The 13,916-nt window shown below is 34.5% G+C and overlaps 1 protein-coding gene and 1 long non-coding RNA gene across 2 annotated transcripts in view; one reads left to right on the top strand and one right to left on the bottom strand.

Annotated features, from left to right (window-relative positions):
- ksr1b (kinase suppressor of ras 1b) overlaps window positions 1-13,916 on the bottom strand; it is a 192,048-nt gene that overhangs the window by 96,252 nt on the left and 81,880 nt on the right. The window contains exon 2 of the mRNA XM_051931228.1: window positions 3,296-3,436. Within this exon, the coding sequence (XP_051787188.1) occupies window positions 3,296-3,436 (141 nt within the window). The remainder of the gene's footprint in view (window positions 1-3,295; window positions 3,437-13,916) is intronic.
- The window catches only part of LOC127529003 (uncharacterized), a 194,411-nt gene that overhangs the window by 124,840 nt on the left and 55,655 nt on the right, over window positions 1-13,916 (top strand). The window lies entirely within an intron of this gene.

The raw sequence follows: 13,916 nt of genomic DNA, 5'->3' as shown, positions 1-13,916 counted from the left end.
ACTTTTTCTCATACTACTTTTCATCAGGAAAAAATACAAATAAATAATTGAATTACATTTGTAATCCATGTTTTGATGTTCGTAGAAATTTCAATAATCCCTAAATAATCTTTGATTCAAAGGAAAATTGTATAATTAATGAAAGTATATTCATGTGGATATTGAGTATACTGGATCATAGTCAAGCCTAAGCCAGATATAAAAAGAGTTAATTTGCTATGTTGTAACTGGTCCTGCTCCTAGTCTTTTACATGGTGCATGTTTCCTTTTCAAGTTTCAGTCTGTATTATGATATGATATAACAGTGATCAACATTGCAGTCTGACTCTTAGATGGGCTTTGCATACACTACTGATATTACCACTTTATTCATTCAATGATCATCCCCTCTGGCTTTAATATGAATACGATCCTGGTTGTTAGCAATCACAAGTTCCATTTTAAACCCAGAAGGTAATTTGGTTTCCAGTTTTTTAAATCATCTTTCATAAAGTTCATGCTACAACTATCATAACAATTAAGAGCTATATTTGAACAATTGTCTCATCTCAGCTTTGTTACCTTCCTGTGGTTAATGTTGTGAACGGAAAAAAAGCATTTTCTTATAGTGACATTGCTACACCACCATTTGTCGACATAAAGACCACTGCCTGTTCACCTGCCAGAAAACAGCATTTCAATATCTACCACCAGTGCACCATACTTAAGCCAAGTTTCATCAAAATACACAGCAGAACACTTAGGTATTCTCAGGTAAATCAGGAAAATAATTTTGGTTTATTCAGTTTATTCTACAGGAACTGTGTTACATATAATTATTGTAAGTAATGGTGAGTTAAATGCTCTCAGTCTTGCTTGTAGTATTCCACAATTTCCTCCATTATATTATTTTTAAGTTTTCATTTCATGTAGTGTTACTGCAGCTGACTTATATTAGTGAAAGCATACAGTCACGTCTATAAACCAAAAGTATTTGCCACACATGCATTTATTCACAAAAGGAAGGATATATTTATTATAGCAAATTCCTTAAGTGATAAAGCTCAAGAGAAGAGATATACAAATAATATTAAGCATTATTTCCTATTACTGTAGACAACACAACTGATTTATAATAATGACAAAGTTTACCAAGAAAAACCTGAGTGCACAGAAAAGTATGTTACAATTATTACATTTTAGTAAACTTTCAGGAAGAGTCATGACTTTTGGGGAATACATCTCAAAGGACAGTCAGGAAAATGTGTTAAAATTAATGTACTTTTACTTCCAAGTTTTACCATCCTCTTAAATAAAATACAACTAAACAGTAAATTATGTTTCTGTAATATATTAATAGTTCAGGTACAGTTTATTAATTCAGAGAATAAAATAGCCGCTATTTTAACTGTCTTCTCTAATTGTAAAACCAGATTTAAGTAGATCAGAATAGTCAGTCCCTTTAAAGACATATGCAACTGCACTTCATTTTGAAACAGAATTAAAATTTCACACAGAAAACACAATATACATTAACCACAAAATGTTTCAACATCATGTATTACATTGCTGAAATGAATTAATATATAAAAGGAAAAATTGGAAAGTAAGTCTTTTTTGATATTCTCTAGAATTTGATTTTTATTTTTAGAACAGCAGATGGTGCTGATGTCCAGACACTCCTCTAGCTGTCCAATCTTAAGTCTGTGTCAGTTTACTGAAGGATGGCAGGATGAAGTTTGTTTTCCTTTCAAAATGCAGTATTACAATATCATACATCATAAAAAGAATCATAAGCAGTGCAATTTTTCAACCTTCAGCACAATGATTTTCAGCCTTTTTAAACCTGCTCTACACTACTTCCTGGTTAGTTAATTTTGTTTAGTGAAAGTTAATCATTTTTTGTAAAGTTGGTTAGTTTACTTTGTTTAGTAAATACATTCATCATTTTTTGTAAAGTTCACTTTTTCTTTTCCTAATTTTCATGAGAAAATGTACATTCCCCAAATTAATAACTGAATTATATTTGTTATTCATGTTTTGTTATTTGTAGAAATCTTAATGATGTACTACTCCTACAGTAGTTGATAGACTCAGAGAAAGTCTTATATTAATGCAAAGTATAAATGTCTTCAAGCAGTGTATATGTAGCTACAGTATGGTCTCAGACCAGTGTAAGCAAGAGAAATTGGTTTAATTTTGCTATGTTGTAACTGTACATTAAATTGTTCTAAATATTCTCTGTGCACACAGGAGTGCAATTTCTTTAGCATAGGAGATGGTGCCAATATTCAGACACTGCTCTGGCTGGACAATTTCAGTATATAATAGTTTAACAAAAAACAAAAAAGAAAAGTACAATGACCATGCAATGTAATTCACTTACATTATGTATATATAATTTAAATATTAAATCTAAAGGCGGTGTTTACTGTACTTCGTACCATCATAAATGGTCAACACATTTCCTGCATTTTCATGTAAGAAACTGTATTCTACAATTCCACAAGCAGTTCCATCAATGCTGCCTAAAGTTCAAAAACAAACTCATGCAAACTGAAAACAGATGTATACAATTCAGAAGAAAGAACAGGATCATTTAGCTTACACCAATTAGCATTTTAAAATCACTTCAATTTTTTGGCCCTTGCCTCCTGACTCGCCAGTACAAAAAAAAAACACTCATCTTGATGTCTAGGTTTGCAAGATGTTAAGCTTTTTGGGAATCCTCCATATTTTTGGCCCGCTAAACCCAAAAAAAAAAACTTTTTGGCCATTTTCGGACTATATTTTGTGCAGGAAATTAAGCCTTTATGATAAAGAATAAACCAATAGGTGTCTTCAGAAAAAATGATCAGAAGGGCTAGAAGCTGGACATGCAATATTAACAAACCCCAGGGGTTCACCTTCTAAACTTTAGAATCTAAAGGAATACAAGGGAGTCAAAGTTACTACTTTTCATAAAACTTAGAAAAAATGGGGCTCAGTAATATAGGCATGTGGATGTCATTTTATAATATTAGATTGTTAATCACGAATATAATATTTTTGATATTTTCTTGTCCGGTGGTGTGAGAACCTCTAAGAGCCAATCCAATAAGGTTAAAAATGACAAATTTCAAATATAAGTATGTGGGGTGTTGTTTTAGACTATTTCAAAATCCGTGATTACGAATATGGTGTTACTTTTGCACGTAAATTAAACCAATTTACTAAGAGAACTAGAGAGACCAAACTCTTCCCATTAAGCCACCGCCAATACAATTTCTACACTACTACACATCTGCCTGCAACAATACAAAATTTTAGTCCATACCTGGATAACTTCATTCCTGAGGTTGACGGTCTTCAACCAGTCACTAAGCCGAGGATAGCTGTTTAAGGCTACAGGACGCTCATTTAAAGGCACTTTGCTTTTGCATTGCAGCTGTTTGCTGATGTACGTCAACAACTTGGCCTATTTTGAGAAAGAGAAAATAACATACATTAGTCATTTTATAGCTTAAAAGTCTAGAAAGCAAATTAAAATCTGAAAATAGTGATATTGGATGATGATCCGAGTCAAGTTGAACTGCTGTGAAATTTTTAAAAGGTCCTATAGTGAGTATAAACTTCTTAATTTACACCAAGCTGGTACTTTAATATTACATAGGCACCCCCCAACACACACACCTGATAGAATGGATTAAACATCAAAAATATATATGTGTTTTAAAATTATAAGAATGATTGTCCAAAAACAGAAAACACCAAGATTTCAGCAGACTGAAATAGTGGGAGATTATGTCTTGCAAATAGCCGTAAACTGTAAAGGTCACTAATAAAGTCACCTTTGTTATCATGAAATTATCTCCAGATTAATCTTGTTTTATTTTAAACCTTTCCCACACTGGTCAATATATTTTCCAACAAAAGGTACATTTGACCAACATGCACAGATATTCTGGTATACTATATCACTACAAATCATACATTCAGTAGCTTTTTATTGCATTCCTTGGTAAAGGATGTCAATGACTTGATTTTACTATTTTTCAAAATAACTTCTTTATAATCTCCAAATCATTCAGTGTTTCTTAATTCATTAACATTCCCTATGGCTAAGAAAGGTTTTTTGATTTCTTTACAACAGACAAAAAAAAAAAAAAATCAGAAAAATGTATTTAGTTATCCTGAGTATTAATGAGTCTAAACTAATCTCAGCATCAGCATAGTCACCACAACTGAACCTAAACAGACAGATCTTTGGAGTAAAGTTAGGCTGAAGGAATGGAAGACAAATGAATGAGAAGCATTTTCCAAAATAGTAAAAATCATCTGAAAATGTTACTGTGCATTTTTCATAACTGTATAACAGAATGCGTGTTTAGCACAGACAAAAATACTGTGGCTTTATTGCCTTGCTTCTTGATGCTGAAGAAATTTAACTGCTGCTTTTCCTTTTCAAAAATGTGTAAACTGAAAGTGGTATATACCTCAGTAAACTAAGCCAACTGATCATAGCAAGGCTAATTGTTATCTTCCTGTAGCACCATTTTTGATCCAATTTAATTACTTCCTTTAATTTAAATTTTCCTTTTATTTAAGTTTTTATATTTTGCAGTCTAATCATTTTTGGATTTTTTTTTAGACTTTTTTATTTTAAAGTTCTCCATGAAAATCAAAACACATATAGCACATTTTTGCACAGATTCATTACTAGTATTTATTTCAATAGTTTTTTAAAGCAAAAGCTAGTTCACTATATATATTGTAGGCTACAGTTTAGCCTTTAACACTGTACAGTCAGTTTTATATTGACACAAGCACACCTCCAATTTCATTCCATCATTTGGCAGTTCCTTTAAATGGTGCAATACTTTTCTCAAACATAAGATTAAGACAAAAATGAAGATACGTCACATATAATATTGGGTATAATTGTAAAACACCTATTTGAGTGGAGTTTGCAAAATACCCCAGGACTTGTGGGTTTTCTTATTGTACTCTGTGTTTTCTGACATATCTTATGCTAATTGAGAACTGGCTCAGTAAAAGCAAATGTGGGCTTCTGAAGGAGTATGCCCCGTTCATTAGACATACAATAATCTTTGGCACCTTGTCTTAGCATTGCTCCTACCTTACACATATTGCTGGCAGGATACATCAGGATGAATAGAGAGCTAATATTAAAATGGTCATTACCTTTTTCCACTTGTTCTCTTAACAAAGCAACATTATGTACAGTTTTTTGCTTAAGTAAAATGCATACACACACACACACACACACAGATAGATAGGATTTATTAAGTACTGTACATACAGTATACAGCATTTAAGTACAGTAGAAAACATAACATTGCATTGTTAAAATCATTATTTTATGACAGTGTTCAGGTTCTCACGGTTATACAGATAATCACGCTGTTTAAAACAACATAAAATAAAAATATAGCTACCTTTATATTATTTATGGCCCATGCACCATGTATAAATTTACACCCACAGTAAACTAGACATGATTAAACACAGATGCTGCTCTATTCTCAAAATTGCATTGGTCATCAATATTTACTAACCAGTTTTTATTTTGTCATTACTTGAGTAACAAGTAGTAACAAATAAGTAATATTCTGATTTCAGTCCCATGTAACCCAACCCTTTTATGAAAGTAACAAGCTTCTGTCTTAGTTTAGATGAGACAATGGTAATCTTTTTTTATTAAAAATAATAAAAAGAACCGCAAGGGGATTCACAAACTATGAATGTGCAAATCCTATTTTGTGAATGTTGCAAGATGCTTATAATTACATACCCATGTTTGTCTAGGACATGTCCTAAGTGTAGACTCCTCGGGCAAAATGGCAATATTACACTTTGATCAATTAATCTAAGAAATTTGTTCCATATGAGTAAAAGATGAGTTTGTATACAAGCTTACAGACTGTGTCTCTGAGAAGCACAGTTAAATAACCATACCAATTAAATGTCATAACACCTAGGCCTGCCCAAGCATCTAGCTGAAAGAGTTTAAAAAGAGTCATACAATGCAACCAGACTTGCTTCATGCTTCACAGACTGTGGTCAGGCTACCTGCCTCAAGTTTGATTTTCTTTCACATTGGTATGAGAGTTACCACAACTTACTAAAAAAACGTGGAAACCATCATGATCAGCAGTTACCATTTGTCTCCTAATTTCTTTTTCTTCTAGTTATCATGCAGCAGAGGTTGTCAACATTGCTGTTTTTTCCCCAAGTTGTCCTTCTTGGCTTTGAATTGGGACATCAGAGTTGTGCAAGACTGTCAGACCAAAAAATAGACTGTAATTTTAATCTGCCCAAAGCCTGCAAAGTAAATTGCACTCTAATTTATTGTGGAATGCATAGGACTGTTCGGTCAGTTAGCCTAGCTATGTCAGGTAGACTGATTTCTCTTCCTCCTAAGGAAGGAAAACCCCTAACATGAGCCCCTGACAGCTATTTTCTCCAGGACCTTTTTTAACTGAAGTTTTGTTTTTATTGACTGTCCTCTGTGTATTGTTAGTACTTTACTGTTATGTGCTGGCTACTATAACATTTAAAAGAAGATAACACTATTATAACATCTAAATCCAATAAGGTAGCCAACAAATAACGATGCAAGGGAGAACCTCCTTATTTATTGGATTACAACATTATACAACCAAGTTATCCAGTATACATATACAGCAACCTAATACAAATAAACACATACCCACAGCGTTTCAATAAAATACCTTTCTCACAAAATAAATCATATTTACTTATCACTACTTCCAGCCTCAAATGCCTATTTTTGATACAGACTTTGTGTTTTTTTTATTTTTGTCTTTGTTGTTTTACAGTTTCTTTACCATACTATATTTTAATTGTGTACCCTAAGTTTATCAGTTGAAAGCAAACTATATAATATAAAAAAAAGATTAATTTTTAGTTCCTTTTCAGATGTTAGGGTTTTCTGTTCTTTCCAAACATACTTGTCAACATGTTTAGCTGCTAATAATCATGCTGCATTTCTATTGTGCACTGTTCCACGTAACAGACTCGGAAGGGAAAACAGCACTATGCTAAGAGCTACCCAAATTCCTCAAGTAAGTATAATAGGTCACTTAAATGACACTACATTCTATCATCAGTCAACTGCTTCACTGTGAAAAATAGTCCCTGGTGGTGGCCTTCAGTAGAGAGCAACAGTATACAAAATACAGCCTTTGTGCTAAATGCAGGCAAAATCCCCACAATCAATGAATAAATCAATCAGCCGCTCACAGAAAGAATGACAGATGGAGTTAAAGCTTACTGTTGTTTTAGAACATGTGTGATGTAATCCAGTATTAGCATAATGCAATGATCACCAAATGCTAGACAAACACCACAGTCCAACAGCTTTCAAAGCAACTAGTACACACCGATCACAACAGACAGCTTTAAAGAAAAGCAGTGTGCAAAAGGATCATGGCTCACAAACCAAAACAAAGATTACAACAGGCTCCCAGCATCTATGATCTGTTTTCCACTCACCAATATCAGGCAACCTTTGAAACTGTCATTTCATATTAAACTTTGCAATGGTCATTGGAGTTACAGAATATGATCATTGTTATACTGTATATGAATTCTGCTCTTAGAAACTGGATAAAAAACACATTTACAAGAAGCACAAAAACAGAAGCATCTGCATTCTAGGATATGAAGACATAAGCAGATATAATTCCTTATTGTTCTTGCCCACATCCTTATACGAATATACCTAGTATTTGTCCTTAATTTCGGCTTTACTTCTGTTCAATATCTTATACATTACACAGCATAATAAAAATTATTTATCATTAATCCCAACGGTGTAGAAACATAAAAAAATGAAGCAATTAATTATCTGCATTCTACATTATGACAGGTATTTACTTAGAAATGAGATAATCCTACAAGTTACACCAAATTATCTTTTAAAATATACTCAGACATCTCTTTTCTCTGACCAAAAGTATTTTCATTTTCAAAAATGCTAAAATATTAAATAAAAAAGAAAAACCACTCATATTGTAATCTTAATACATAATTCGCCTGCCTCCTCACTCACGTCTGTCCAAAGCCGAATGCACAGTTGCCTTCTGCGCAGCTGCCCGAAAAACCTTACGAGACCAACATCCAACCCCAACATCGCGGCAGGCGGCGGATTTACGGCCGCAAAAATTCAAAGAGAAAGGCGACTTCGATTAAAGCTCTAGAGGCCTGAAAGGCGATTTCAACTACAGCTCGAGGCCTAATTACGCATTCTGATTCAATTACGCATTCATTCAATACACCTATATCAGGTTTGTGGTGCTTATACTTATTACTATTCCATATTGTACTGGAACATTCATCATTCAATATTATACTATAGGCCTGGAAAATTCATCAACTAACAGTACAAGCCTGTACAGTAATGAGTAAAGCGGACTACAACCATTACAAAACAACTTCTTTGTTACTTATCATTTGTTCTTCATACACTGCTGACACAAACTCGTGCCCGTTTCATCTTACGTTGTCGAAACGGGCTCTTTGTCTAGTAATATAATAAAAATATACAATTTTAATAAAAAATATAACATTTTACATTATACTTCAAAAAATGATGTAATTAATTGTCTAATTCTACTAAAAATTATTCTTTCATTATAAAATCCTCTGAATCTCAGGGTGATAATCCTGGCAGCATCAAATGCCATACAGGAAGTAACCTGGATTTAGTACCTGGCCATCGCCTTAAAATAAATGCAAAACATAATTATGTTTTCCTTTGTTATATACGTTTCTTTTCAACACTCCTTTGTTAATAAAATTCATTTATAAAATTGATTCAAAATATAACATCCTATGTAGCTCTTATAGCCATTGTTATTTAGGATGGTTATAAACATACTGCCAGAATGGTTTTGGGGCAAAATAACTCTAAATTGGTTTAAGCAGGTTAAAATATTTTTTGGCAAGATGGATTATGAATGTGAGCAACATTCAACTTGTAGGAACAGAAAGAAGATTGTGATTCTTTTCACTCTTCTGCTACTCTGTGTAGTGACATCTGTGATAATGTAATTTACCACCATGTCCTGAAAAACAACAATGGGCTCAGTATCTCTCCAAGTAGCTGTTCTTGGGAACACATTTAAACACTGCTATCTTTATAAACACAAATGACCACACATTGCCAACAAATGTTTTTTTTTTTTTTTTTTACAAAACTGTGCTGAAATGTATTTAGTCACTCAATGTTAATATCAGACTGTTGATTAATCTTGGCATTGCCCATTTTGACAGCCTTTTTAGTGCCACACAAGGTCTGTTAAGATGACAGATTTAATAGGGATGTAGAAATCCAGCTGCACCTTCCCACCTGCATTGCAGAGTAAATGGCTGAATTGCAGCTCATACCAATATCAACCCCATACTTCATCTAATAACCAAGGTGTAAATCCAAGTTGAGAAGACACCTACACAGAGACTCGTTCAGACAAAAAGGTTGACAAAAGGCTGTGTTTGGGAGGGATATGGCTGGTGTCAACCTTGAAAATTTGAGCACACTTATTCATGTTGTCACACTTGGGTCACAGAATTGCACAGAAACACAGGAGATTGTAGAGACAGGAACTTTATTCAAACACTTCAAACAAACATGTCTCTTTCAGAAAAAAAAACGAGCTCAGTATGCAGTTAGTTCTCGTTTAAAAGAATAGGCAAACATCATAGGGGAGCACAACAGGAGCGGGACCTGCAACAGGAGCAAAGGATGTCTGGGGAAGAGAGAAACAAAGCAATCAGCCAAAAGGACAGGTGCTGATCAGGCTTTTAAGTATGCGTACCACCGTGCGAGAAACATATCACACGACAGAGCAGCCGCAAGAGAGCCCAGCAAGTAAGGGAGCAATGTGAAGGTAGTCTATCAGCGTTCTTAAGAGGGTTTTTTTCAGGGGCGTCCGTGTCTTCTAGGGGTGCGTTCAGCCCCCCTGCTCACAATGTATATGATATCAAGAAGCAGGGTCACTTGAGATTGGAGCATGTTGACATTAATATATGAAATCAAAGAGCCCTTCCAGCCCTGATCCTCTCCTTTTTTTTTGTCTGTAGAACACTTTCTTTTCTCACTCTTTCCAGCTTATTGCCATTGCCATTGCCACTGTTCAACTGCCAGTCTTCTTTTGCATACATGGCAAGATTTCTCACTTCTCAGTGCTGTGCCAAGAAAAGGACACAGTGCATTACAATTTCCCTCTCGCTAAACATTATTAATCTCTTTTTTAACATTCCAAATTTCAATTAAATCTGTCAAGGTATGTTTGAAATTTTGGGGTATTTAGTCTCTCTGTTCGTGGAGGAGAGTTTAAATACTAAATACTGATATAGCAATGTTTCTTTTCTTAGTGGATACCTACTGGCCTAGATGTACCATTCTGGCAAATTTAACTAAATGGGAAATAGTGTTGTTGTTGATGGGTGAGTCAGTCTATATATTATATATATATATATATATATATATATATATATATATATATATATATATATACATACACACACACACACACATACAGTCATATGAAAAAGTTTGGGAACCCCTGTTAATTTTTTGTTTATCATTGGCTGAGCCTTCAAAGTACCAACCCCCTTTTAATATATGACATGTCTTATGGAAACAGTAATATTTCAGCAGTGACATTAAGTTTATTGGATTAACAGAAAATATGCAATATGAATCATAACAAAATTAGACAGGTGCATAAATTTGGGCACCCAAACAGAGATATTACATCAATACTTAGTTGAGCCTCCCTTTGCAAATATAACAGCCTCTAGACACGTCCTATAGCCTTTGATGAGCGTCTGGATTCTGGATGGAGGTATTTTTGACCATTCTTCCATACAAAATCTCTCCAGTTCAGTTAAATTTGATGGCTGCCGAGCATAGACAGCCTGCTTCATATTATCCCATAAATTTTCAAAGATATTCAAGCCAGGGGACTGTGACGGCCATTCCAGAACATTGTACTTCTCCCTCTGCATGAATGCCTTTGTAGATTTCGAACTGTGTTTTCGGTCTTTGTCTTGTTGGAATATCCAAACCCTGCATAACTTCAACTTGGAAACCTTTGGAGGTTTCATTTTTTCGACATGCTCACCTCACTTGTGTATTAGCAGCGGGAGAAAAAGTAAAAGGGATACCGTTTTGCCAATGTTAGCGGTTAAGCAACTTTGTCTTGTGAGGTTTCGTTTTGCTGACCCGCTTGTGTTATTAGCGGCTAGGCGAGTTTTTTTTATCCTTGGAGGTGGAGCCATTACCTCAACTCCACCTTTCAATTCCGGGCCGGAGAGACACACACACTTCCGCGCGTAGACATTTATATATAAGATATATATAATCTATATACAGTATACAGTGGAACCTCGGTTCACGACCATAATTCGTTCCAAAACTCTGGTCGTAAACCAAAGCAATTTCTCCCATAGGATTGTATGTAAATACAATTAATTCGTTCCAGACTGTACAAACTGTATGTATATATATATATATATATATATATATATATATATATTTTAGTTTTTAAGCACAAATATAGTTAATTATACCACAGAATGCACAGCGTAATGGTAAACTAAATGTAAAAACATTGAATAACACTGAGAAAACCTTGAACAACAGAGAAAACTAACACTGCCATAGTTCTCCCTATAGTGCTAGGAACCACTCGCTAAAAACACTTTTTTTAATGAGTTTTAAGCACAGGGGAAAAAATTAACATTTGAAAAATCTGTAGTTTAATAAACCACCAAGAAAAGTAACATTGCAACAATGCAGGCTATGAACCAATCACTGTAAATAGAACTGAACAAGCCTTCTCTACCTTATGCGTCCCTCGCCTGTGTGTGTGTGTGTGTGTGTGTGTGTGTCTCTCTCTTTTGCGATCCTGGAGTGCCTGTGTGTGTGTCTCTCTAGCGCTCCTCTGTGTGTGCGTGCCTCTCTCTCCCGCGCCTGTGTGCGTGTGTCTCTCTGTCTCTCGCGCTGCCTCTCTCTCATGCTGCCTCTGTGTGTGTGTGTGTGTGTGTGTGTGTGTGTGTGTGTGTGTGTGTGTGTGTGTGTGTGTGTGTGTGTGTGTGTGTGCCGCGCTCTCTCGCTCTCTCTCTTGCTCGCTGCACAGGAAATGCAAAGGGAGAGACTGAACATGTACAAACCGAAAGGGAACCTGGCTTGTTCGTATACCGAGTGTGTTGTCGTGAACTGAGGCAAAAGTTTGGCAAACTTTTTGGTCGTAAACCGAGTTGTACGTGTACCGAGACGTTCGTGAACCGAGGTTCCACTGTATGTATATATATATATATATATATATATATATATATATATATATATATATATATATATAAGATTAAGAACAGCTTGAGTAATGGGACTGATCATGTAAATGTAAATTAAAGTAGTATGGTAGAATACTTTAAGAGTACTCTTTTGAGTTATTTTTGTCAAGCTGTTACTGCACCCATGTTAAGCTCTTATTTGTTTTGAGGATTTCCTGGCTAAAGTCTCTTGTTCAGCAAGTGAAATGGAGAACCAGTTATATTTAAATCAGGCCAACAACTAGCCATTTCTAGCCTTTCCACTTTTCTCCTCCAATATTTCATATTTCATGCCACTGTCTCCCTAATGAAATTCCTGGAGGTGTTTTGATTAGCTGAATTAATGATTCTGTCATTCTTCACTAACAAGTATTGATTTAATTAGCAACACTGTTAATAAGCACATGTGAGTCAGTTCTAGAAGTGATCTTGCATGCTCAAGACATGACATTCTTTCCTCTGTGTTCATGACATAGTACTTTCTAGGTCATTATTCATTGCCTCCTTTCTCCTTTGCACTTTGCTATGAATAATCGATTTTTGTCTCTTGTCCATAACATGGTCATAACATGGCCATGGCCATAACATTTACAATTTTTTGTATTCTATTTTCATTGCTAACAAAATGTTTGCATATAGAGTTCTGGCTTTCACAAATTTGCTGTTGAGGTCTCTTTAATGAACAGATTCAGAGCCAACCGTTTCATTTTTTTTTATATATTTGTTTTAATCTTAAATGATTTTATTGACTTCAAATTTTCATTACACTCCATAAATTAAAAATCAAAACTGATAAGATTATCCCCTTCCCTATCCATTTAGAGAGCTGAGAAAGAGTTCAATTCAAAGTGATCACAAAGAGATAATGAAATATCCAAAATCTTCACAAAGGACAAACTCTTATGAAGAGCTGATTGTGATACTTTTACTCGTACCCTCTGCAAGGTGACAGCAGATTTTTATTTTGTAAGGCTCTAAACACTATAGTGTTTTTTTTTAGATTTTTAGTCCACACCTAAAATAACTTTTATGTTATCATCTCAGTGATTTTCTTTAGCCAGCCAATTTGATGCCAGTTGCAAAATATGGATCACTGAACACTTTCTTTACAAAGCATTATAAATAACTCATTTTGCTGTATTTACCATATAAGCTGTAGTTCTGACTGAATAATTTTTTCAGTCAGTATGCAACCTGATAATTTTTAGTTACTACTCAACATATTGCTTTGCTCAAGAAGATGTATTGCACAATATTCTTTGTTCTTGGGTGAACCTACCTACAAGTGAGGAATGGTATTGAGATGATGGAGATTATAATCAATTATGATGTTTTTTTCAGGCAGTCATAGTGGATGAGTTAGATTCTGTAGCCCTATGAATAAAAATTCTTGTATGTTGTTTCTCTTTTGCCAGATAATCTACCTGGTTCCATGTAATGTTGTTTCTGCCAGACAGGAATTATATGAGATAGTATGGAAACATTAATATTCTTTGATTTTGGGTGACAGCTTGCACATGGACAGTGGCAGGGTGGAGCAGCAAGTAAAGCTGCTACCTCTTCAGATTTAGCCT

This window comes from Erpetoichthys calabaricus, chromosome 8 (genome assembly GCF_900747795.2).
Source record: "Erpetoichthys calabaricus chromosome 8, fErpCal1.3, whole genome shotgun sequence".
NCBI lineage: Eukaryota > Metazoa > Chordata > Cladistia > Polypteriformes > Polypteridae > Erpetoichthys > Erpetoichthys calabaricus.
This window is presented reverse-complemented; position numbering and strand designations above follow the sequence as displayed.